Source organism: Barbus barbus, assembly GCF_936440315.1.
Source record: "Barbus barbus genome assembly, chromosome: 43".
Taxonomy (NCBI): Eukaryota; Metazoa; Chordata; class Actinopteri; order Cypriniformes; family Cyprinidae; genus Barbus; species Barbus barbus.
This window is the reverse complement of record NC_136721.1, coordinates 410,190-437,421: the sequence shown is the minus strand read 5'-3', so window position 1 is coordinate 437,421 and position 27,232 is coordinate 410,190. Positions and strand designations below refer to the sequence as shown.

Sequence of the window (27,232 nt, the reverse complement as noted above, 5' to 3'; positions counted from 1 at the left end):
GGGTACTTCAAATAAAAATATATTAGCTGAAAGAGGATCAGACGACAAAACAAGTTGGTGAATTTGTGCATTTTAATGTGTTTGAAAGGCAAACGCCTGCCAAAGTAATAGTGCAAATAAAAATAAAGTGTTCATCAGTAATTGATGCAATATTAAAACAAAGCTGGAATGATTTGTGGAAATCAGAGGTCAAATGCTGTGTAGGGAGTAAATTGTCAACATTTTAATTTTAGGTGAACTATTCCTTTAAAATCACCTAAAAGCTCTATACTACTTTTCTTGCTGCAAATCAGAAATGTAAAAGTAAAAGCAGTGAGAAGCTTGAAGCGAAGCGACTGATGTCACAGATTCATACAGACAGAGCACAAGGAAAAAACACTTTATTTCCAAATCAAGTTCTCCGTCCAATTACATGGAACTTCCTAAAATATTCAACGCGACTGATGCAAACTACAAGAAACAACAGGTAAAAACGTCCAGATAAATGAAGCTCAGATAAAGTATTGTGGGATTAGGTAAGAAACGGCAGCGGTCGTCTGTCCTACAAAACCTTGTACCGGCTCTTGCTGGTGGGCTGGTAGGAGTTTTGCTGGAAGCAAAGAGAAAGATGATTCAGTGAGAGACGGAGCTTCATATTCTTGGGTTTAGACAGGATCAGTGAGGATGAACTCACCAGGCGGATCAGCTCTTCTTTGATCAGCCGTGAGATTTCTGCTTTGGCCTTCTGCACGGCCAGTTCATTCGCACCTAACAACAACACAGACTACTTTAGTGACCTGAGAAGACCAGAGGGTCTCTACACGAGCCGGGTAACACACTTACTCTCGATGGCCAGGTAGATCTTGCGCTCGCCCTCTTTGGGCTCTTTGCCCGGTGGGAAGTAGGTTCCTCGTATAGTGATGGCCGCCTCTGAATACTCGCCGATGCGCTGAAGAGCCTCCTTAGACGTCACCTTCCACCTCGCCGTCTGCAAAACACACACCGTCAGGAAAACACACACATGCTCTCACACTCTCTCTCTCTCTCTCTCACACACACACACACACACACACTCTCTCGCACACTCTCACATACACACACACTCTCTCGCTCACACACACACACTCTCTCGCACACTCTCACATACACACACACTCTCTCTCACACACACGCTCTCTCTCACACACACACACACGCTCGCACACTCTCACATACACACTCTCTCAGACTCTCACACACACACACACGCTCACACTCTCTCTCTCACACACACACACACACACTCTCTCTCTCTCACACACAAGCTCGCACACTCTCACATACACACTCTCTCAGACTCTCACACACACACACGCTCACACTCTTTCTCTCACACACACACACACACACACTCTCTCTCACACACACACACACACACACACTCTCTCTCTCACACACACACTCTCTCAGACTCTCTCACCTACACACACATGCTCTCACACACTCTCTCTCTCACACACACACGCTCGCACACTCTCACATACACACTCTCTCAGACTCTCTCACACACACACACACTCTCTCAGACTCTCACACACACACACACACACGCTCACACTCTCTCTCACACACACACACACACACACACACTCTCTCGCACACTCTCACATACACACACACTCTCTCGCTCACACACACACACTCTCTCGCACACTCTCACATACACACTCTCTCAGACTCTCACACACACACACGCTCACACTCTTTCTCTCACACACACACACTCTCTCTCACACACACACACACACACACTCTCTCTCTCTCACACACACACTCTCTCAGACTCTCTCACCTACACACACATGCTCTCACACACTCTCTCTCTCACACACACACGCTCGCACACTCTCACATACACACTCTCTCAGACTCTCTCACACACACACACACACACTCTCTCAGACTCTCACACACACACACACGCTCACACTCTCTCTCTCACATACACACACACACTCTCTCTCTCACACACACACTCTCTCAGACTCTCTCACATACACACACATGCTCTCACACACTCTCTCTCTCACACACACACGCTCGCGCACACTCACATACACACTCTCTCAAACTCTCTCACATACACACACACACACACACACACTCTCTCACACACACACTCGCTGAGAATCACTCGTCTAAGTTCTATATATATATATAAACTCTGCATCTCAGTATTTTTGGTGTGCTTCATGTGTAATTTGAATTTCTATTATTTAAATAGATAAAGGGGTAAATGCAGCAATAACATGGTAACATTCAAAAGGTTGAAATGTTTTGATATTCACTCATTAATGAGAAGTTGCTGATCAGATACAGTATGGTTTTAGGGTTAATTTAAACAACAACGATGTACTAAAATCTGAGAAGTTCTCAGAATAAAATCTATACACAGATCCACTGTTGTGTAAATAAACAATACGTTTTTTGTGGAAAATGGTGTCATATGAACACCCCCTTAGCTGAAAAATATTAAGTTATGACTATTTTATAACATAATTCCAAACAGACCCGGAAAGTGAAACTAGCATACAGATTCTGAGGGTTAAATAATATTACTTAGAATAGAATAATTAATTAGCATGACTGAGATTAAGATGAATGCTTTAGAAGCATTGATTATTTCCTGTGAGCAGATGGAAGCTTGCTGTACAGTGTTAGTGTAGTTTAAGTGTTGTGTGAGACCTGAGGGAAGTCGTTGATCTCCAGCTCCTCCTCGTATCTCTTGATGGTCTCCGTGGCCTCGGCGGCCTGCCGCTCCTCCTCCAGCTTCTCCACCGGCGTGTAGTTCAGCTTGGCGTTGATCTTCTCCGCCTGCTGCTCCGCGATGGTCTTAGCCGAGACGGAGGGTGCGATCATCGTCCCGCCGCGCAGGATGGCGTTTGTGGCCTGCTGCATCACATCCTGAAATAAAGCACCACAGCGTTAATATCAGACGCCTTCAGAGTGATACAGCTATACAGCAAATACATGACCGGGGACCACAAAACCAGTCATGAGGCTCAATTTTTGAAATTGATATTAATGCATCATCTGAAAGCTGAATAAATCATCTTTCCATTGATGTATGGTTTGTTATGATAGGACAATATTTGGAAAATATTACAACTATGGATACAACTATTTGAAAATCTGGAATCTGAGGGAGCAAAAAAATCTAAATATCGTTCTTAGCAATGCATATTACTAATCAAAAATGAAGTTTTGATATATTTACAGTAGGACATTTACTAAATATCTTCATGGAACATGATCTTAATATCCTAATGATTTTTGTCATAAAAGAGAAATGTATAATTTTGATTCATACAATGTATTGTTGGCTATTGCTACAAATATACCTGTGTTACTCATGACTGCTTTTGTGCTGCAGGGACACACAAGCTTTGCTGTAATGCATAAAGTCATCTACTCTTTTTTTATTAGAAGCTTTATGTAAAAGCTGAAGCTGAAGGAACAGCAGCAGTGTGTCTGACCTGTGCCTCCGCGCCGAGGTTCTTCTGCGCCTGGATCTTGAGGGCCAGTTTCTTGGCGATCTCCAGTTTCTGCATGTTCCCGGCGGACGGAGTGCTCATGCCGCTCAGACCGGACACAGCGGTCAAGGATCCGCTCACGCCGCCCGCAGCCGCTCCAGAAGCGCCGCCCGGAGCAGAGAAATCCTTCACTCGCTTCTTAGAGTTAAACATGCTCTCGATCTGCTCGTCGATCTGCAGACGCACCACAGAGATCAGCTGTTAATACACACACACACACTCACACACACACACTGGAACTACATCAGTCACGAGAGTACAGCGCTCCTGTGTGCTGCAGCAGCATCATTCCCATGATTCCCGGAGAGAGAGCCAGAGCTCATCGAATGCAGTGCAAGTCGCTTCACCTGCTAAATGCACACATTCAGCCACTTTTACAATCTCAATCAGCTGTGATTCTGCTCAGTGTCAAATATTATTACTACTGTGCTGAAACATAATAAAGCAGTAAAATCACCCGTGTATTTTTATGTATGCCACATTTGACAGGCTTTAGCATTCAACATGTTATACGTGCAACAGATGTGAAGTCTGAATAAATCTGATAATTGATTTGGTCTGTCGTTTACTGAGTGAACTGAACTATTCTTCACTTACAATAATCAGACATCAGAGGAAGTGCCTATATCAAACCCTTCTGAGAGAGAGATCGGCGTGAAACTGAAGAGACACGTCTATAGACTCATGTTTTATCATAAATCAATATTTAGTACTTTACTACTGTGATAAGTGTGGCGTACGCGCAGCATTTCCAACTAAAGCTCACAACGTGTTTAAATGCAATGTTTCAGATTCAGTTATTAAACTGATTAATGATTATCACTATTTAAAGAATAAAGGTTAAACTGAACCAGAGTACAGTAAGTTACTCAAAAAGTAATCCACTGCAAATTACTTCTTTAAAGTTGTAATTTCATTACATTACTGATTACTGCATTTAAAAAGAAATCCGGTTACTAATTACTTAACTAGTAAAGTAAAGTTGAAAGTAATCAAACCTACAAAAAAAATACACTACTGATTTTTTTTTTGCTTTTGTAAAATAAAAATGGGTGCGCTTTCTGCTTTCTCATGAGCTGATGATATGAACTCACGTCCAGAGCCTGATCCTCGTCGTCAGAGTCATGCAGGCCTAACGCAGCCTTCTGCAGCTTCTTCCTCTCGTTAGCCAGCACATGCTCGGTCTCGTCGAACTTAAAGCCCTTCCCGGAGAACCCGCTGCTGCTCTTGATGCTCTTCCCCTCCTGCGGAGATACCAAACACACGATCACTGAACCACGACACACATACACACACACACACACACACACGCATGACCCGAGCCTGTTCTCATGCACCGCTCCGGACAGAAAACAGCTTGTAGATCTCAGGTCCAATCAGTGTTTTTCTCTTTCAAACACCAAACTCAACAGTTGATTCCTCTCTGTATTCTGAAGGTTTGTTTATATATCATTCACACTAATTTATACATCATTTTACTCCTAAAAACATAATAAAAATGTGTTTGTTTTCTGACATTATTTTCTGAGTTATGGAGTGATTTAGAGTGCTCCTCTGGAGAAACCTTGAACTCTAATATGACAAAATCAAACGAGAATTATGAACCTGACTTTATACAAAACTCAGATTTCTGTTCTGTAAATGTATGCAAATGAGTGCATATTTAATTAGATAATGTAACATTAGCATAAACAAAAATTAATACTGTATTCTGAAATGTTGTATGTCTTAATATACTGTGATGATTAACTGTGGAAGTATGGTGTCTTCTATGGAGGCTTGTTTACACCACAGGATTAAAAACAAATGCAACTTTTCATCTCACAGTTCAGAATTTTTATTCCCACACTCATTATATTTTTTCCTCGTAATTCTGAAAAAGAAACTAAGATACAAACTTCTGAGAAAAGAGAAAACCAATTCTGAGAAAAGTCCAACTGTGAGATATAAACTCATGAATTCAGAAAGCTGACTCTCTCACAATTGTGAGTTCATCTCTCATAATTCTTAGTTTGAATCTCACAAATCTTTTTTTTGTTTTTGATGAATTAAGGTCTGAATTGTGAGATGAGTGTCAGTTGTATTTGTGTAATCCTGTGGAAGTGATGTGATGTGTTGGTCTCTATCAAGCGAGCACAGAAGTGTATTTGTTCTTACGACTTTCTGCTGCTCTTTGAAGTTCGTCCAGAGCAGCTCGAGCTCCGGCGGGACGGCCGATCCGGACAGCTCCAGCGCTTTGATGATGTCTCCGGCGTAACGAGCCTGTTCCCCAGTGATGAAGGTGTACGCGAAACCCTACGACACACACACACACACACACATACATACAGAGTCAGACGTGAGCAGTAGCCCTTCACTGCAGAACAAAGATGGAGGGGGCGGGGTTGGATCCACATCTAGTGGGTGGAGATTGGTAGGTTTAGGTGTATGGAAGGTGGGAGGAGTTGGATCTAGATATAACCACGCCCCCTGAATCTTGTGTTCTGCAGTGAGGACCATCTCAACGTGAGCGCTCATCCTCAGCACACACACACACACTCTTACACAGACACTCATGCTCACACACACAAACACACACTCGCTCTCTCTCACACACACTCATTCACTCTCTCTCTCACACACACACACACACACACACACACACACAGAGTCAGACGTGAGCGCTCATCCTCAGCACACACACACACACACTCTCTTACACAGACACTCTCTTACACAGACACTCTCACACACAGACACTCATGCTCACACACACAGACACACACTCTCACACACACACACACACACTCGCTCTCTCTCACACACACTCACTCACTCTCTCTCACACACACACACACTCACACCTTGTTCCCAGCTCGTCCCGTGCGTCCGGCGCGGTGCACGTAGTCCTCGTAGTGGTTGGGACAGCCGTAGTTGACAACCAGGATGAGCTGCTTGATGTCCAGGCCTCGCGCCGCCACCGAGGTGGCCACCAGCAGACGACACGCACCGTTCTTGAAGTCGTTGATGATGCTGTCCCTGTCGTACTGATCGATGCCTGCGTACACACACACACACCTCAGCACTGCTGCCCTGATTTACAGCCTGTTCCAGTGTGTTACTGGAGTGAAGGGTTAAAGCTTTAACTCAGAGCTGAACTCACACTAAGGCTGGGCGATGTGGCAAAAAATTTAAATCTACATTTTTTCAGAACATTTGACCGATTCTCGATTTTTTTACATTTTTAACTAGTCCACTTGAAAATACTTGAAAAATTATTCAAGTAACTTGTTCTTTATTAACCCTCTAGTTAATATACATAAGGAAAATACTTTAAAAAAAAATCTCAAAAGTTAAGGCAATTCAAAATGACTGAAGGTATAGCACTAGTATAATATTATTAACCACAAATGTTCTGTAAAAGAGCAGCAGCTTTCAGTCTGTCACCAGGATGCAAACATGAAATATCAGACATCAACACAAAAGCTCATTCTGTGTGAATGACATCTGTTGATACGAGCGGTTAATCACGTGCACAGACATGTGGTTGGATCGCTCTTTTCTCTTTACTGTTATCACCGGCATATGTTCAAACTGTCTAATTCTAATGGTTTAGTAATATTTCTATTCAAAATTTAAATTCCTCGATTTCTAAAAAATAAAACCATGGCAAAACATTAAACAAAATTGATTAAATAAAAAAAATAAAAAAAAATCGCCCAGCCCTAGCTCACAGTGAATCAGACTGAAGTTATTAGAAAAGGACCGATTGTTTTGCTAGATAACACCCTTATTCCTCGGCTGGGATGAAGCTGCTCTGAAACTCCTCATTGAAGTCCATTATATGGAGAACAATCCTGGAATGAGCGCTGCTTGCTTACAAGTAATTAACTTAATGTTTACATATTATAAAATTAAGATTCCTGCTTTATCAAATTGTGCTTCATTCGATGCTTAGTATTTAGACTCATTAGACTGAGCAAATGATTTGAAAGCCTGTGTTTGGAGTTAAGAGGACAGATGCTGACCTCCGTGCAGGGACATGCAGGGGTACGAGGCCTTCATCAGGTCTTTCAGGAGGCCATCAGCGTGCTCCTGCTTGTCCACGAAGATGATGACGGAGCCCTTCTCCTGATAGTGACCCAGAATCTCCAGCAGCTTCAGGAACTTCTTCTCTTCCTCGATCACAATCTGTCCAAGCAGCAGAAACCACAGCCTGAGCTTCATATCTAGAGGATTCACCAACTCAACTGTGCACTAGCGTGAGTTTAAATATAATATACACTACCGCTCATAAGTCTGGAATAATGGAGAGATTCTTATCAGTATATTATTATGATTTCTGAAGATCATGTGACTCTGAAGACTGGAGTAATGATGCTGTAAATACAGCTTTGATCACAGAAATAAATTACAGTTTAACACATATTCACATAGAAAACAGCTGTTTTAAACTGTAATAATATTTCACTATTTTTAACTAGATTTGTGATCAAATAAATGCAGCCCTGGTGAGCAGAAGAGAACATTAGCAAATCTTCATTACTCCAAACTCCTGTCCAGTAGTGTATACGGGCTATTCTACAGAACGGTCCATTCTGCTGTCCCACAACAGAAACACAGTTAAATAGCATTTAGGAAATCATATCTTAAATGTTTACTAAAATCCTTTTTAAAATATCAGTAAGCTTAACAAATACAAAATCATAATTTATTGGGTATTTTCCTGAAACCTAACCCCTAAATTTCAACTTATGAAACCTTTTTTGTATTTTATTCCATTGTTGTTTTTAAAAATATTTTAGATTTTTTTTTTTTTTTTTAAGTGAAATTAGATTATTTTATATATTTAAAAAAAATTGTATTTTGTCATCATTAACGGCACAGCAACGACAGCTTTCTAAAACCGTTTCTATCAGTTTGCTCTCATTGAAATGAGAAATGAAGCAGACAACAGAACAAAAACAATTATTTGTATGAACTCAAGCTGGCTAAAACAGAGTTTGCATGAAGCGCTCCAGCAGCCTCAGCGCTATAATCACTCACCACATGCTGCTCCACGTCTGAGCACACCACGCTGCGGCCGCCCACCTGCACCTCGATGGGTTTGGACAGGATCCGGCGCGCCAGAGCCTCCATCGTGCGCGGGAACGTGGCCGAGAACATCACCGTCTGCCGGTCAGGCCGCACGTTATCCACGATACGCATCACCTGCAACAAACACAAGCCTGAGGAGTCATCAGAGATCAGACGTCAGGTGATGGGTTCTGATCCTCTAAAGCAGCTCGCCGGCCGCCACACACAGAGAGACTCATCATGAAGTCAACGCAAGGCACTGTGGGATTGCAGGACACGATGCTAGAGGAGGTGATTTCTGCGTTCCCCCAGTCCAGTAGAGCTGGTCTTACACGAGTGAAGCAGCTGCTAACTGTGTCACGGTGCATTACATATATATTCATTATTATACAGCTGCTTTAGGAAGATGCTTGGACTTTACATTAATGAGTACACACCAATACAAGTCAGTGATCACCATCAGAGCATAAAAAATAGCCAATCTGAAGTTAAAATGCACAGGAAGTGCTAATAGATTCTGATAGAAGAGACCTTACTTCTAAAACTATACAAGAGAAATGTGTAAGATGATTAATGCGGTAGATAACATGCAACCATTACGCTTTATGTATTTGTGTTTAATGGCTTCATTACTTTAACTTGAATTTATCAAAGCACTCAAATGTAGTTAACAGATTTAAATATATAATCTAAGTAATATTTATTAATATATTTAAATAGTTATTAATAGTTATTAATATATATATATATATATATATATATATATATATTCAAGTATATTAAATATTATATATATTTGTCATTATATATTATACATTATATATAATTGCTGCCAATCGATAAAAAAAATGAACTAAATCACACATTTTTCTGCAATTAATCGCGATTAATGCCACCTAACATTAAAGTTTTTAAATATACTTTTATATAGCAATAATTTCACATTCAATCTTCAATTTAATGTACAAACAGCATTAAGACAGTATATTTTTAAATATGTTTAATGGCATCTTTATGTTTATGACTGAAGGTCAGTACCAATGAACCCAATACTACTGATTTCTCTATAAAATTGCCCCCCCTCCATATTTATCCGTTGACTATAGCATTCAACATTACAATATAATTGAGAGCTATCACTTTGAAATTAAACAGATGAACCCTTAAATCTATGAAAGTTATTTCTGTGTCCTTTGATTAACAGACATCACAACAGCAGGTTCTTGTGGCTGTTATTTCTTTAAGAGCTGATCTGACACGCATCGTATTTTCTCTCAAATCTTTCTACCTTTTTTGACCCACTTCAAGTCTTAAAGTCTATTAATGAGCTGACGAGTTTAATCGGGTGTGTTAGATGATGCTCCAGGACAGTTTTGAAAACCATTTCAGAGACATGCTCTTAAACATATAATATATTACATGCATGCACAGTTTTAAGGCAGCTTTAATCGCCTTTTTGGTATCTTCATGATTTAACTGATCATGACATTGCATGCACGTAGGTTATTTTGCGCTTTGATATGAAATGATACAGGCTATGTGCAGTACAGTTTCCGCACTCATTTGACTCGTGCATGCCGCTGAAGTGAAGTGGAGCATGCGTCTGAAACGTCTCCCGTTTGATTTGATCGTAAAAACGTTATGCGACTGAATAAATGCACTTGTCAAGAGAAAAAATGGCAGAAACGGCAGTTGTGAGTGGGATGGCCAACCCTAGACCCACCCCTGCGTTAAATATTTTTAACACATTAAACTGAAAAAAATTAAATCGCATGCGTTAACGTGGTAATTTGATGAGTTTTTGGCTCAAGGTCTGCATATAAAGTCACACCAGAGGTGTTCAGCTGGGATCAGGGCTTTCTGCAGACCAGTCCAGTTCTTCCACACTGACTCAATCAATCATGTCTTTCTGAGCCGTGTCTTATACACAGAGACACTGTCATGTTAGAATAGAAAAGGGTTCTGTCCAAACTGTTGCTGTAAAAGTAGAAACACACAATACTCTAGAATATCATTATATGCTTAAACTAGGGCTGCACGATTATGACAAAAATCATAATTATCGATTACTCCCTTGAAATTGTAATTGCGATTATTAATTACAATCATCACAATTTACAATGAATGATGTTTATACCATTGTTTGCAGCAACTGTATGCCATATGTTTAGATGAAAATAAACAAGCTGAAAACACTGTAACTGAAAAACGTCTATATTAAGCCTCAAATGTGAACTATACATTGGATTGGTTTCTTTAAATAAAGTTAAAATATGCATGGTATTATAATGCTATACTAAAACAAATTAAAACAAAGCAAAAACCCTTAAGATAACGTAGAAAGAAAAGAAAACATCTTAAGCACACGGAGTAACACAAGTGGATTCTGAACTAATCGATTGCTGCTTTGAACGATTACATAATTGTGACATTCGTAATTGCGATTAGAAATTTGATTAATTGTGCAGCCCTAGCTTAAACATTAAGATTTGTACTCATAGAAATTACTAAAGCAGTCAAACCTGGTCATTAGAAGGGAGTGACCCAATACTTTTGGCAATATAGTGTGTGTGCATTAGTGTTGTCAAAAATATGGATATTTCGATAAATATCGATACTGAAATATCTGAACGGTACCAATATTAATTTCCCGAAGTATCGATACACCGATACTCTCCGAGCTGTCACTTTCACTTCTCTCCAAAGGCGCGTGGATAAGCACCACACGTGACCGCACTCGTCTCCTTCGCTCTGGTTAAATAGCAAAAGTGAAGCGAATAGAAAGATGAGTGCTCTGGTTGTTAAAGAACACAGCAGGAGCGCTATCTGTAGGGATCTATGATCTCCGCGATGCAGAGAACGCCACGGAATCCAGTCATAAACACGGAATTTACAGTTTAACGCGGAATGTCACGGAATTTGTCAAAGTTTGGATGAATTAATCAAAAGTAGGTCATTACACTTAAATCAAATCGCGATATGGACTAGTATCTGTAAATATTAAGCTGCAAAAGTGGATTTAAATATGAATCCTGCATGTTCTGCGCGTCTCTGTGTGAATGTGCTGCACGTGCGGTTGTGTTTACTAATGTGGCGCTCGCGGTGATTTCAGCGTCTGCGTCTCAATGAGGACATAAATACATCAACAATATCTCCAGAACTGACCTGAAAGCACTTTACCAGCATTTTACCATTTAATTTGAGTAAAACTAGCGTCATATCATACACACACAGAACTTTAGAAGTATTCACGGCAACCCGTCAAAATAAAAGTTCGGTTTAACAGCCTATTAAAGACCGTGTGCCAGAAATAGGCTATATTACTATTATTTAGTAGAATGTACATAATACTACTACTTACTACTGTTAATTTTTTTAAAATAAATAATCACAAAATATTTTAATTTTAATAGTAAATCCCCTTCATTTGCCAAAAATGTAAATGCTTAATTTTCATTAATTCAAATATAAATTAATTAAAATTGTTTTATGCCTTCATCTGATATCCAGTAAAATTTAAATACACAACACAGAATTTCTGAGGGGGAAAACATTTCATAAGGCTACTGTAAGAATAAATAAAAATGGTTTGTATGCATTCAAATAATAGACATGCTAAAACACAGAATTTGGTAACAATAAAACATAAGGTGAGAAAAAAATAAAACATTTCATACGGCCCTAAACACGTCATTTTTGTTACACTTTTAATAAATTAAATGTTAAATTGTATAGTTTTCATGATTTTAATGAATTAGACATGCTTTTAGATTAATAGCATTTAATTTGACCATAAAAAAAAAAGAGTCCAGAAAAATTAAAATGGAAAAAAACGGAATCCAGAAAAATTAAAATGGAAAAAATTGAATGTAGAAAAAATAAAACGGAATTTGAGGAAAAATAAAACGGATTTCATAGGGCCCTATATCTGGAAATATTTGGTTATGAAGCAAATGAGAATATCAACAAATAGAACTTTGGATTTTAATTAGTACATGTATTAGTAAACGTTAGTTTCAATTAACATTTAAGATTAATAAAACATTAATAAATAAATCAACAAATGCAGTACCTCAAGACATTTTTTTGTTCATGTAAAATATACCGCATGTTCTCGACTTGTTACATTTATCTTTAAATTAAAAAAATTACCCCCTTAATATTGTGGCAGTTTTTTCACCGTGGTATCGAAAATGGTATCGAGTATCGATATTTTTCAAGGTATCGTATCGAAGTTAGAAATTCCAGTATCGTGACAACACTAGTGTGCATGCATGCATGCATATATATATATATATATATATATATATATATATATATATATATATATATATATATATATAAAAAATACATTTATTAATGGTAAATATTATTAATTTTATTCTAAACGGATGCAAGTAGTTTTCAAAAAGTATGAATGAAAACGCGATCAGTGTTGTCCTAAATGAACATGTTTTTTCTCTGGTGATTTGTGTTTGTTGTCACCGTATGTTCCTGAGTGTATCCTAAAATATGGCTACCCAGAATGCAATGCGACAGCTGCCCATTCTCTATTGTCAGTGCTTCAGTCATGCAAGACCAACTCTGCTCCGCATGAAAAACTGCCCGATAACAGATTTCAAATCAGCATTAAATGGGAAACGACCTGCCTCAGCCGTGTTAAAACAGTGTGTAGTGTGACAGGAGAGAGAGAGAGACTGACCTGCGGCTCAAAGCCCATGTCGAACATCCGGTCGGCCTCGTCCATCACCACATACGTGACTCTGCGCAGATTGGTCACGCGACCTGCGCAACACAACAGCAGCGTGTTTAGCAGAGTGTATGCCGCAGACAGCAACATTTACTAGCAGCTCAAAGCAAACGACAGGCAAACTACAGCAGCACCGGCTGAACTGATGGAGTCCTTCACGCAGAACTGCTTAACATGCGTACCATCAGAGAAAAACTCACAAGAGCCACCTCAAACATTAACTGAGCTGAAGCCGCCTGAAGAGCGTGACCTACGAAGGAAACATATTAGAGATTACCTCGCATGTGTGGAAACACACGGCACATCCGCTCCTGCTCTACAGCTCTCACCGGACCTGCACTGCATTCTGGGGCTTTGGCTGACATTCACGTGTTTCATACAGCGGCCTGAAGGGTAAGGACTGCTCCAGGATCATTACGCTATGATCAACAGCATCTGGGACAATTTCAGCCTGACTCTTAGTTTTCCTGAACGCTAAAAACTGAGGTCTCTAAATTACATCCACAACCATAAACCTGCTAACATGAGACTAGAGTGAGTCGCATGCTGACACGGAGTAAATAACACACGATACTTTAATACGTGTTATGAGCATGAAAAGCTGATGACCCTGGCAACTATTGCATGACGCATGTAACACAGGAGAATGACGGCAACGTCAAGGCCTTTCTGAAAACAGGTATTCGGAGCGCATTATGTACATAAACAAAAAAGGCAGCCTTAATCTAAACTAAATTTCAGTGTTTGAACATTAAATTCAATGCATTTGTATTTTAACACATTTTAAGCAGTGCCTTTTAAACGCCCTGATAGCAAATAAAGGTGACTATACATTACGCTCCTTAGTTTTGAAACTGATGCAATTACTTGCTGAATTTATTTAAATTGTTGTTTTAGAAAGATGCTTGAAGACATTTGCATTAACCAACATGCATGGCACAGGTCATAAAGTAGCATTTAAAAAGTAATATTGCGGTTTATAACAATATTATGGTGTATACTAAAAAGACAAATTAAATGTGACCCTGGAGCACAAGACCACTCATAAGGGTCCATTTTTTGAATGTTGTTAGGTTTGTTATGATAGGACAATATTTGTCTGAGATACAACTATTTGAAAATCTGGAATCTGAGGGAGCAAAAAAATCTAAATATTGAGAAAATCTCCTTTAAAGTTGTTCAAATGAAGTTCTTAGCAATGCATATTACTAATCAAAAATGAAGCTTTGATATATTTACGGTAGGAAATTTACTAAATATCTTCATGGAACATGATCTTAATATCCTAATGATTTTTGTCATAAAAGAGAAATGTATAATTTTGATCCATACAATGTATTGTTGGCTATTGCTGCAGATATACCTGTGCTACTCATGACTGATTCTGTGCTGCAGGGACAGATATGTTTAAAGAGATCCACAGCACTAATAAACTGCAACAGTTAAGCTAGAATAGTTTTAGTTAATTTAAGATGATTTAATAATCATAATGTAAGCATGTGTTGAAAAAAAGGTAAAAGGTTTTGTCCTTATGTCCCACTTACGGATAATACACACAAACACAGCAGTGTGTGAGAGAACGAGCTTTAGAACAGAAGCACTATTAGGTGATGAAGATGATGATGAAGGCTGTCTTCACCCTCTCACGCTGGTCTCCTCAGAGCTGTAGTATGAGCAAGCTCTGCAGTTTAGCTGTATGGTTTATTATAATTCATGCATGCATTCCCTGTGAATCAAACCCATGACTGTGGTGTTGCTGGCGTCATGTTCTGCTGTTTGAGCTGCAGGAGCGTCAGATCTCAAATCATTGATTTGCTGTTTATATGAGTTCATTATAAGCACAGAACACGTCAGAATGAGTAAAGCTGTGCTAAAAAAACATTTCTGCACAGAATAATCAATGATTTAACGAAAATAAAAGCTACATATTTCTACTTTTAAGCGCTTGATGGCCTGTTTACCTCCAATGTAAGATCGTTAGCGTAAGTGTGATCGTGTAAATTGACATTATGCCTCAATATTATAGTTTTAGTTAATTTTATGAATATGATTTTATTTTTAGATTTTCTGCTTTCATGTAATTTTAGTAACAGGTTTAGTCAGTTTGTTGTGTGCTTTTGTCTATATAGTTTTCTTTTAATTAATTTAAATTTCACATATTTTCAATGATGACTGTTTTCATTCCTACAATTGTAGAATATTGTACATGCTATTAATGGTTCCCAGTATGTTAAAAGCAAATAAAAAGATATATTTCAGTTTTAGTTATTTTACTACATTAGGATAAACTAAATCAACATGTTAACTGATGTAAATAAAACCCATTTAAGTTTGTTCTGTTATTTTATTTATAACATTAACTCTTGAAAATGTTTTTTATGGTTTCAGTGATGCCTAATAGCGCTGAAGCTGGAGCTGATGAATGCGTGTGATGATATCCAGCACAAACTCATGAGGCACTTACCGTTGTTGGCACCTAGCATGTCGATCATGCGTCCCGGTGTGCAGACGATGATCTCTGCGCCGCGCTTCAGCTCTGCGATCTGCGGACAGACGCTGGGTTAGAGCGGGTTCTGTGGGAGGTTATGAAGCGGATCACACACACACACCTGCTCGCTGATGCCGGTGCCGCCGTACACACACACCACACGCAGACCCAGAGACTTGGAGAACTTCTTGCATTCTTTGGTGATCTGCAGCGCCAGCTCACGCGTCGGGGTCAAGATCACAGCTGACAGAGAGAAACACAGCCGTTACTCACACCTGCTTCTGCTGACAGCACTACAGCTCACAATACAGCAATAAGCCCCAAGAAGCTGTGGTTTACAGTGAATATATAACAGCTAAGGGGCGTTGTTAGGCACAACGTGAAGCGGAGCGGTTTAGCGGTTATAAATTCACTGTAAACCACGCCTTCACGGGGCTTATTGCTTTTATAAAATGGTTATTGCATATATGTTGCAAGGTTTCACAAAATAAAAGAGCAAATTAAATGTAATATTAATGAAAGCATTATTCTTCCGCCAAACAATGTAGTTCCTCAGAAACTGTTGAGGTTGCAACAAAGCGGTTGCCGAGCAACACACAGACGTAAACAAAGGTTATGTTACTTTGTAATTTACAAACGAGGCTCAACCAATCAGAGTCAAGGACCGGAACTATCCATTTCATAAATATCTGGAGAAACTTTCCAGGATTTTTTGAATAATACATGAACCTTTCTACAGAATTGGTTCAAAGTCAGAGTTGGAAACATCTTGAAAAAAATGTGTCTTTCCCCACAAATTTTGTATGCATGGAAATTGTATAATATCTAAGGTTAATTCTCATATTGTATTTTTTGTATAAATATTTCTCCTCAAATTTGTCACTACCGAAACACAAAAATATATAATTTAATAAGAAGGGATATATATTGGCCTATTAAGATTTTGTTTACATTTATCTTGTAAATATATTTTGTTATTTTACTACAAGTTTAAGGGTTAGGGCTCGGGACAGCCACCTTCCAATTGAAAGTACCAAATAAATGCTGATTTTATTTGTATTAAACTTAGTGATATTTTAAATATCATTGTGGGTTTCAATAGATAATAGAAGTATCTTAGGAAACATCTAAGACATGAACACCTAAATGTGTTTTTTGGTTGTGGGACAGCAGTTTATCAAAATAACAAAAGCAATCAACGTCAAAAGTCTGACAACAATAAGTTTTCAAAATATATGATTTAACTTCTGATGTGCAAATGAGTGGAAAACATGTTTAAAAAGTTAATGTCAAAGAACTTTACAAAGACAGTTTATACATTTGTTTCAATCTGTCATTTTCTGCCGCTGTTTGGATGCAGCAAAACACCCACAGACGCAGAAAACATCAGGCTCATGTTTGCATTTTCTTCTGTCACTGGCCATAATTCTGACCCTAAAATCAGGCTTAGACATGAAATAATGCATTCATGTGAAAATAGGCTGTGAATTGAACACGGACTCATAATTTGGCTCAGATTCAGACAGGAATCGTGTTTGAGGTGTTTTTTTGCTGACTAAGGAATAATACAAGACTTCACTGCATATATGTGACCCTGCAGCACAAAAGCAGTCATGAGTAACACAGGTATATCTGTAGCAATAGCCAACAATACATTGTATGGATCAAAATTATACATTTCTCTTTTATGACAAAAATCATTAGGATATTAAGATCATGTTCTATGAAGATATTTAGTAAATTTCCTACCGTAAATATATCAAAACTTCATTTTTGATTAGTAATATGCATTGCTAAGAACTTCATTTGAACAACTTTAAAGGAGATTTTCTCTATATTTAGATTTTTTTGCTCCCTCAGATTCCAGATTTTCTAATAGTTGTATCTCAGACAAATATTGTCCTATCATAACAAACCATACATCAATGGAAACATTATTATTCAGATGATGTACAAATCTCAATTTAAACCCTTCTGACTGGTTTTGTGATCCAGGGTCACAAATGCTTGTCAAAAACTAAAATGCTATGAAATGCATCATATTTACTGAGAAAGCGTGAACAGAACAGAGATTGTTTGTGAAGTGAGCAGCTGAATCGAGTAAGACACAGGTGTTGGGTTTTATTCTGCAGATATGAAGCAGAGCATTAAAGACGATCAGGATGAATCTCACCGATGGGTCCTTCTGCCTCTCCCAGCGACCGCTGGTCTGATATGTGGCGAAACATGGGCAGCAGGAAGGCGATGGTCTTCCCACTTCCTGTTTTAGCGATGCCAATGAGGTCGCGTCCCGACATGATGGCCGGGATGGCCTGGGCCTGGATTGGGGTCGGCTTCTCATAGTTGTGTCTTGGAAAGAGACAGAGAGGAATAACAAAAACATTCGTTCTGTCTGGTGAACGTCTTGAACACACGCTCTACTCACTTCTTCATCGCGTTCAGCACTTTCATGGAAATCCCACACTGCACCCACGTCTTGATGGGCTTCGGACAGCCTTTGCCTTTGACGACGATTCCCTCCAGCTCCAGCCGGTGCTCGTTCACCTCTGGAACAGAGCGGAGCAGACAGACGCAGTTAGACTGAGCTGATGAGAGGATTTCCTGAATAAGGTCTGAAGGAGTTTGCTGCACCTTCAGGGCTCATCCTGGCCAGCTCCGGCACTTCCACATAGAAGTTCTTACGGAAGGATTCATACTCGATCTTCTTATGATCAACCGGCTCCAGAACTTTCCTCTGTTTGGTCTGAAAGCCTGTGAGGGCCGTCTGCAAGTCCACTTCCTCTTCCTCTGATGAATACTACACACACACACACACACACACACACACACACAGAGAAAGAGAGAGAGACACAGAGACACACACACACACAAACAGACACACACACACACACACACACACACACATTTGTATTGAGGCATTTGGGAACTCATGTGCACTTCTTTCTTGATCAGTTATTTAATGTCAGTTTCAGCTGAACTCAGTAATATTTCCTGGTTAATAAAAACCTCATGCCTCTGGTTTGCCAATATAATACTTCAATAGTCAATTTATAGTCCTGAAATGAATAATATTAATAAAATAATAATTCTTGCATAAAGTAATTTAAGCCCTTTTTTTTGCATCGAGACATTTTCTCTTCATTTCAAATTACTGCAAACAAGATCTCTTTAAAAAAGTATTTTCTGAAATTCTATACAAACAATGAGCAGATTTACGTGCATGTTTGGGATTTAAGTGCAGTTTAACACACAGATGACTACACCATCACTGATATTCACGTATAAATATGACATGTGTGTGTTTTGATGAGACGACAGAAGCATGCGTGCGCTGGATGAAGTATGTACCTCCATGGCATCCTGGTCGTTCTGCATCAGCTCTCCTTTCTTCTTGGTGGTCTGCACCATCTTCCTCGTCTTCACAACGGTCACCACTTTGGTCACAGACACACTGCCTTTCTGCTGACACACAATTCATATTTTCAGCTATATTTGAATCATCATAATTTATTTAGCCTCACGTCATTCTCAAGTGGAACATATAGTGAAAGTGAATGTTCGGCACACAACAGAACAGGAAAGAGCTGCTCCAGAAGAGAGAATCATGTTCATTCAGTTTGAGGGATTTATTCGTGTAAAAGCACTAAAAGCACCTTGTCGTTGCCTCCTCTCATGGTGCCCATGTTGAACTTCTTGACCTCCTCTTTGACCTCCTCCATGTAAGCGTCCAGAGGGTCCAGCTCCTCTCCGGTCTCCTGCTCTATACTGAACACCTCCTCTGTCCCAGGTGATTCGTCTTTCTCTTCCTCCTCTTCCTCTCCGTCTGGCTCCACGGGTGCTTGAGTCTCCTCATCGTCATCTGAACACACACACACGTTTGTTTTTGTGAATTGTGGGGCCATCCCATAGGCGTAATGGTTTTTATACTGTACAAACTGTATTTTCCATTGCCCTACACCTAAACTTACCCCTTACAGGAAACTTTACAAGAAAAAACTCATTCTGTTTGATTTAAGCGCTTTGAAATAATGTCCTCATAAGTGACCTTCTCCTTGTAATACCTCATACCCATGTCATTATACAAATTTATGTTGTCATGTCACAAAAACACGCGCGCACACACACACACACACACACACTCTCTCTCTCTCACACACACAGACGCACAGACACACACACTCTCACACACAGACGCACAGGCAGACAGACACACACACACACACACACACACGCACACACACACGTAAGCAACAATTATTCAACTCTTTCAATTTGCAAAAACAAATGAAAATTTCATAATGCAAACTCTCTTCCCTTGCATTAAATATAAACATCGGTGTAAACAAAAACTCTCCCTGACTGGAGTTTATTGTGGTTTATTGAAGGCCCCGCCCCTGATGTGGGAGGCAGCCAATCACAGTTCAGAGTTTTTGGGATGGCCAATCAAATATGTGCATCCAATGTGTTTAACGTGAGCTGGAAGAACTCCGTCTTCTACCTTTGATTTTTTTTGTCTGATTGTCATTTCATAGTTTGCTTTGTGATTCTGCTCGTAGATGTTTGGTTCGGTTAAAGGTTTATAGATCTTTAATGTGGACTTTTTAAAAATCCCAATGGGGAAAAATGAGCGGAAAAATGCGAAATGAGTCATTTTTGTCTAAAAATGTAATCAGATCACATAGGCTAGTTTTTCTAAATGAGCGGCGATCTGTGTGCTTGATGACCGAAGGCTCTCTGACCGTCATCATCCTCCAGACTCCACTTCTTCCCCTGCTTCATCTCCTCCAGCTCCTTCTTGATTTCGTCGATGTTCTCCATGGCTTTCTTCCTCTGCTCCTCCCTCCATTTCTCCACTCGCTCCTTCCTCTTCCTCATCTCCTCCTCCAGCGTGTTCTGGTCAAAGTCCTGCTGCAGAACCAACCGTTGCACGAGGTTATTCATTTAATCAAGATGAATCGGGCTCATATGCAGTGAAGATGACATCTACAGAAAGAAGCAGCCTGAGCTGAATGAAGCACACTTACATCTTCAGCCTTCTCCTCCTCCTTCTCCTCCTTCATCTTCTTCTTGTCAGCGGACGGCTCTACATTCTCTGACTTCTCCTTGCTGTAATATCAGATCACGTTACATCAGCACATCACAAGCTTTTGACCCCAAGGCCCGTCAATGTCAAAGACAATATTTACATATTTACAAACTTTTTATTTACAGAAACTAGGAGTGGCAAAACTTTTAAAGAATTTAATAATGATAATTCAAATAATTAAATTCCACAATCCCAAAAATGTAATGTTCGCAATGGTGCAGACTTTATTACCAATGAATTTATATGATTTTCTAGATGTAATTTAGTTTTACTCACAAGTAGCTATTTCTATCTAATAAAATATTATAAAGCGTGGCAAAACTTTTTTGAACAGTAAGATTTTTAATCTTTTGTAAATAAGTCTCTTCTGCTCACCAAGCCTGAGTTTATTTGATCCAAAATACAGAAAAAAAACAGTAATAGTGTGAAATATTATTCTAATGTAAATCAGCTGTTTTCTGTGTGAATGTGTGTTAAAGTGTAATGTATTTCTGTGATCTGCAGCTGTATTTTCAGCATCATTACTGCAGTCTTCAGTGATCTTCAGAAATCATAATAAATAAATAAAACACTTTTGTACCATTATACACGACACCAGGGGTGTCCAAACTACGTCCCGCGGGCCATCTGCGTCCCGCTATCACTGCTGTGGGGCCCGCGAGGGATTAAAGATGATAAGAATCTGCAGAGGAGGGCAAACCACAGGTGTTTTCATCCAGCCCGTGAGGCAGTAGTTCCAATATGCAGTATCAGTAAAGTCCAATAGATGGCGCTGTAGCCTGTAGTGCAGCATATAACCCCTGCTTTACACCGTCCCACCGCTCCAGTCGATCCGCGGCACGTTTCAGAAGCGGCTCTCCACACTGCTTCACCAAAGATAGGCGCCGTGTCTATTTCTGACGGACGCCGCGTTCAAGCCGCACAGAAAATACTAAGTTAAATAGTCAAAATAGCTATATACACTACAAAACTGGCACAATTGTAAATAAGTTACACGTTTTAAAAATGTGAACGTGTTCATTTGTTTTGAAAAATGTCTTGTATTGGAACTGTTTTAAAAATGCTTAGAAGACTTTCCAGCATCAGAACAAATGCCAGTGTTATCCTCCTGCTCACGGTGCTGGCATTACGTGGGGAAAACATGGAAATAATTTGTCGTTTTATCTTGCAAAGATATGATTTCTTCTGTTTCCCACATTATAAATTGTGTTTTTTCATCTGAAATGTGCTACGATTTCCAAGGCGACTTCTATAAAGCAATCAAGGTCAAGTGCAAAGCTGCACATCAGGATTGGTGATGAATGAGAAAAGGCAAGCGAGTTTGTTTTGTGCATTTTCCTGCAGCCACGCCGCTTCGCTTTAAATATTTAGGCGATTATAATATATGTTTGTTTTATGTGTGTTTTTGTGTTTGCCCACCCCTGGACTACACCATTCAAAAGCTTGGAGTTAGTATCTTTTTTTTGTTCGGGGAAAGAAATGATAGAAATTAATACCTTTATTTAGCAAGGATACTTTAAATTGATCAAAAGTGATGATAAAGACTTTAATAAGGTTAAAAAAGTTTTCCATTTCAGATAAATGCTGTTCTTCTGAGCTTTCTATTCATCAAAGAAACCTGAAAAAAATTCTACTCTGCTGTTTTCAACAATAATAATAATAAATGTTTTTTGAGCAGCAAATCAGAATATTAGAATGATTTCTGGAGTAATGATGCTGAAAATACAGCTTTGAAATCACAGGAATAAATTACATCTTAAAATATATTCAAATAGAAATAGTAAAAATATTTCAAAATTGTACTGTTTTTGCTGTACTTTGGATTAGGGGTGGGCGATATGGGAAAAATATCATATCACGATTTTTTATAGAAATATCACGATTCACGATTTTTATCCCGATTCTTTGTTAGTTTTACTATTTTGGTTTTACAAGTTGTCTGAGCATTACAGCCAAACTAGAAAGACAAAGATGCATGGCAGATATTTAGGCCAAAGTGGGCGAAGATAAAAAATCTTTGTCATTATTTTATTTTTCTTATTAAAAAATAAGAACAAAGATACACATTACAAATACACATAATATACAAATAAAACAAACAGTGCTTTATTTCCAGGTACAATAGGTGTATTTAGCAGAGCATTCAATGAAATTGAATGAACAAATATAAAAATAAAACACTAGATAGACTGATTCCTAAAGCAACTGTATTAAAGTTTTTCAGTCAAGAATAGGGAGTGATTTTTCTCTGTGTTTTGTTGTTTTGTTAACGTTAAATGAATAGTTCCCCCCAAAATAAATATTCTGTCATCTGTCTGTCAATTCTGTCATAATGTTGTATTTTTATATCATCATTTACTCAAAAGTTGTTTTAAACCGGAATGAGTTTTTCTTCTGCTGAACATAAATGCTATTTTGAAGAAGGTGGAAAACCAAACAGTTGCTGGTCCTCAGTGACTTCCATAGGATTTTTCTTTCCTACTATCAAAGTCAATGTAGACCAGCAACTGTTTGGTTTTCCACTGAGTAAATAATGACAGAAATTCAATTTTAGGGTGAACTATCCCTTTAATGACAGTCGACAGCATGTTTAGTGTCCTGTCCCTTTAAGAGCTGCACGCATCTAATATACAGTACAGGCACGCATCCGTTTCTCTCTTAACTATTTACTTTCATTTTAGAGATAACCAACTCAGTCTGTATGTAAACCTTGTGTGTTTTGACAGTATTAGCGCAAAATATAACTTAGTTGAGTAATCAGGCGCTCGCGCTGTTAGACAGGCGTTTTAGTGCGCGTGCTTCGGGTGTATCCGCTCAGAACAAGCGCACGTCAGACCAGCGCGCGAATTAAACATTTAACCAGCAAGGCTTGTGTGCAAATAATGTACTTCTGCGATCGAGAATAAGTGCAGTGTCCTGTCTGAGTAACTCTACTGCTGTATGTCGTGTTGTACAGTATATAGAGACGGCGGCGCCAGAACTGTATTTGACAATGTGCGCGGTAGCGCGATACTACGATATTTCTTAAAAAGCAGATCGTGGAGACATTTTTATCGTCCACGATCAAAAATCGTCATATCGCACACCCCTACTTTGGATCAAATAAACGCAGGCTTGTTGAGCAGAAGAGACTTCATTAAAAAACATTAGATATCCTACGGTTCAAAAACTTCTGACTGGTAGTGGATATATACATCCACATGTGTGACCCTGGAGCACAAAACCGCATAAAAAATAAGTGTCAATTTTTAGCAATTGAGGTTTCTACATCATCTGAATAATAATCTTTCCATTGATGTATGGTTTGTTATGATGGGACAATATTTGTCTGAGATACAACTATTAGAAAATCTGGAATCTGAGGGAGCAAAAAAATCTAAATATTGAGAAAATCTCCTTTAAAGTTGTTCAAATGAAGCTCTTAGCAATGCATATTACTAATCAAAAATGAAGTTTTGATATATTTACGGTAGGAAATTTACTAAATATCTTGATGGAACATGATCTTAATATCCTAATGATTTTTGTCATAAAAGAGAAATGTATAATTTTGATCCATACAATGTATTGTTGGCTATTGCTACAGATATACCTGTGTTACTGATGACTGCTTTTGTGCTGCAGGGACAGATATGGATTTAAATAAGCAAATACTGAAGAGTTTAGGATTGGATCATTATTGCAGTGATTAGCTTTTCAGCGTATAGCTTGTTTTTTCATCTGTTTTGTCTTATTTTGAATCATTTTAAGTCGATCTTGGAAGCTAGCTCAAGCCTCCTAAACTGTAAATATTTTTGTAAAACAAAAATGATTGTAGTTTTAATTCAGTGTGTTACTTGCTGTTTGTTTGTAATTATCAGTGAGATTGTGTTGTGAGACGGCAGATGTGTTTGAGTGCCGGACAGGTGTTGTGTGTGATGCTGACCTCCTCCCTCGGCTCCTGTGCTCTCGGCTGCGGGACCGTCTCCGCTCTCGGCTCCTGGAGCGCCTGTGAAGAGACGTGTCAGAGGTTAGCACTGCAGCGCAGCGGAGGGTTAAGGCTAGAAGGGATACATATGGCGCTATTGGGCATGCGCAAATCAATACAGCGTAATTTTTGTCAAACTGTACAACAATAATGACTATTTTTGCATTTCTATAAGGGGTAGGTTTAGGGTTGGGCTAGACGTTAATAAAACACAATCTAATAGGTAGAAAATAAATTTCATTGTTCGTTTCCGGTCGGAGCTGTATCCCTTCTAGCCACAACCGCAGCGGAGCAGACCTGTGCGGGAGGGGCGTGACCTCTGACCTCGGTCTCTTGCGGTCTCTGGAGCGTGACCTGCGGCGCTCTCGGCTGTGTGACCGCTCTCTCCGGCTGCGCTCGCGGGTGCGGGATCCCATCTGCTCCTCCTTCTTCAAGCGCTTGGAGTCCGGCGAGCGGCTCCTGGAGCCGGAGCGCTTCCTGTAATGCCTGCAAACACAACACACTCCACAAACTCAGTCTCCTCTAGATGCTCTCCACACCTGCAGCTTTTTATTATATATACACATATATATGTGTGTGTGTGTGTGTGAGAGAGAGCGAGAGATAGTGTAATTCAGCCCATAGCGCTGTATGGAAGTGAGGTTTGGGGTCCACTCAGTGATCAGAGCTACACTAGATGGGACAGGCATCCAACAGAAGCCCTACACACAGAATTCTGCTAAATGATCCTAAAATTACAAAGAAGAACACCCAATAATGCATGTAGGGCAGAATTAGGCCGTTTCCCATTGATTATAAATATACAAAAAAGATCGCTCAAATTCTGGATGCATCTAAAGTCAAGTCCCAGAGAATCGCTACATTTTAAAGCACTACAAACCCAAGAACTGAACCCTGAAAAGAGTCCACTCAGTCAGCTGGTTCTGAGACTTACTAACCTGACTAACTCTACTAACACTAACCAGTCTCAGACCAGCACTGCTTCTCACACAAACATCAAAATAAATCAGATTATCAAACAATCTAAACATATATATCTGGAACATTGGGATCAAGAAACCAAAACACAAAGTAAATTACAACTCTATCGAACTATAAAATTAAAATATGAATTAGAAGAATATCTCCAGAGTGTGAAAGACACAAAGCAGAGACAGATCCTGACCAAGTACAGGCTCAGTGAGCACAGACTAGCCATCGAGACCGGCAGACACAGAAAGAGCTGCTTACCCAGAGAGCAAAGAGTGTGTGTTCACTGTGAGACAGAGACACACTTCCTACTTCACTCTTACCAATTTAAATCAATCAGAGACATATACATCAACAAATTCACAAACATCATAAAGAACTTTACAGCCATGACTGAAGAGGAACAAATAAAGATAATACTAGGAGAGGGACAGACAGCAGCACTGGCTGCGAGATACGTGTGTGTGTGTGTGTGTGTGTGTGAGAGTGTGAGTGAGAGAGTGTGTCTGTGTGTGTGCCACAGCCTGAGAGACAGCAGTTGAACGTGTGTGTGTGTGTGTGTGTGTGTGTGTGTGTGCCACAGCCTGAGAGACAGCAGGTGAACGTGTGTGTGACAGAGAGAGAGAGAGAGAGAGAGAGAGAGAGAGTGTGTGTGTGTGTGTGTGTGTGTGTGTGTGTGTGAGAGAGTGTGTGTGTGTGAGAGAGTGTATGTGTGTGTGTGTGTGTGTGTGAGTGTGTGTGTGTGAGAGAGAGAGAGTGTGTGTGTGTGTGTGAGAGTGAGAGAGAGAGAGAGTGTGTGTGTGTGTGTGTGTGTGAGAGAGTGTGTGTGTGTGAGAGAGTGTGTGTGTGTGAGAGAGTGTATGTGTGTGTGTGTGTGTGTGTGTGTGTGAGAGAGAGAGAGTGTGTGTGTGAGAGTGAGAGAGAGAGAGAGAGTGTGTGTGTGTGTGTGTGTGTGTGTGTGTGTGTGAGAGTGTGTGTGTGAGAGAGAGTGTGTGTGTGTGTGTGTGAGAGAGAGAGAGAGAGAGAGAGAGAGAGAGAGTGTGTGTGTGTGTGTGTGTGTGTGTGTGTGCAGGTATTCGCAGCCGGTGTTTTACACACACACTCGTGAAAATGTTACCAGTACAAGCAGTTAATATTAGTTAATTAGCTAGTTAGTTAGTTAGTTAGTCAGGTAATTGGTGGAGTAGAAGCTCAAACGCAGTCTATGCGTCGCTGTTTAAGAGCGCAGAGGTTTTAACAACACCTTCATAATGAATGCTAATGAACAAAACGTTTCTAAATGAAGCTGAATAAGCATGCAATTATTTACCTCGACTCTCGTCCCATGTTTTCGTCGCAGTGACGCTCTCACATCCGGCGGCACGAT

The 27,232-nt window shown here is 39.5% G+C and overlaps 1 protein-coding gene and 1 pseudogene across 5 annotated transcripts; one reads left to right on the top strand and one right to left on the bottom strand.

Moving 5' to 3' along the window:
* Positions 1 to 365: 365 nt before the first annotated feature.
* LOC306862030 (putative ATP-dependent RNA helicase DDX46) lies at positions 366 to 27,232 on the bottom strand. 4 transcript variants are annotated; one of them, XM_079404612.1, is made up of 23 exons: positions 27,176 to 27,232; positions 25,195 to 25,383; positions 24,856 to 24,918; positions 20,869 to 20,950; positions 20,584 to 20,752; positions 19,498 to 19,703; positions 19,193 to 19,306; positions 18,476 to 18,641; positions 18,270 to 18,390; positions 18,018 to 18,193; positions 15,966 to 16,087; positions 15,821 to 15,899; positions 13,309 to 13,391; positions 8,577 to 8,741; positions 7,559 to 7,721; positions 6,395 to 6,588; positions 5,709 to 5,846; positions 4,646 to 4,795; positions 3,495 to 3,725; positions 2,704 to 2,922; positions 823 to 967; positions 674 to 747; positions 366 to 589 (listed from the first exon to the last, which is right to left on the bottom strand). In XM_079404612.1, the coding sequence occupies exons 1-23, from the start codon at positions 27,190 to 27,192 to the stop codon at positions 542 to 544; spliced, it is 3,114 nt and encodes a 1,037-aa protein (XP_079260738.1). In that variant the 5' UTR covers positions 27,193 to 27,232; the 3' UTR covers positions 366 to 541. The 4 variants fall into 4 exon arrangements, with proteins under 4 accessions (XP_079260738.1, XP_079260739.1, XP_079260741.1 ...); XM_079404613.1 differs by having other exon boundaries at positions 19,193 to 19,303; XM_079404615.1 differs by having other exon boundaries at positions 19,193 to 19,303; positions 25,222 to 25,383.
* Positions 977 to 2,364, top strand: LOC306862039 (annotated as a pseudogene). Its single transcript has one exon. The product of its transcript is annotated as an uncharacterized misc_RNA (transcript).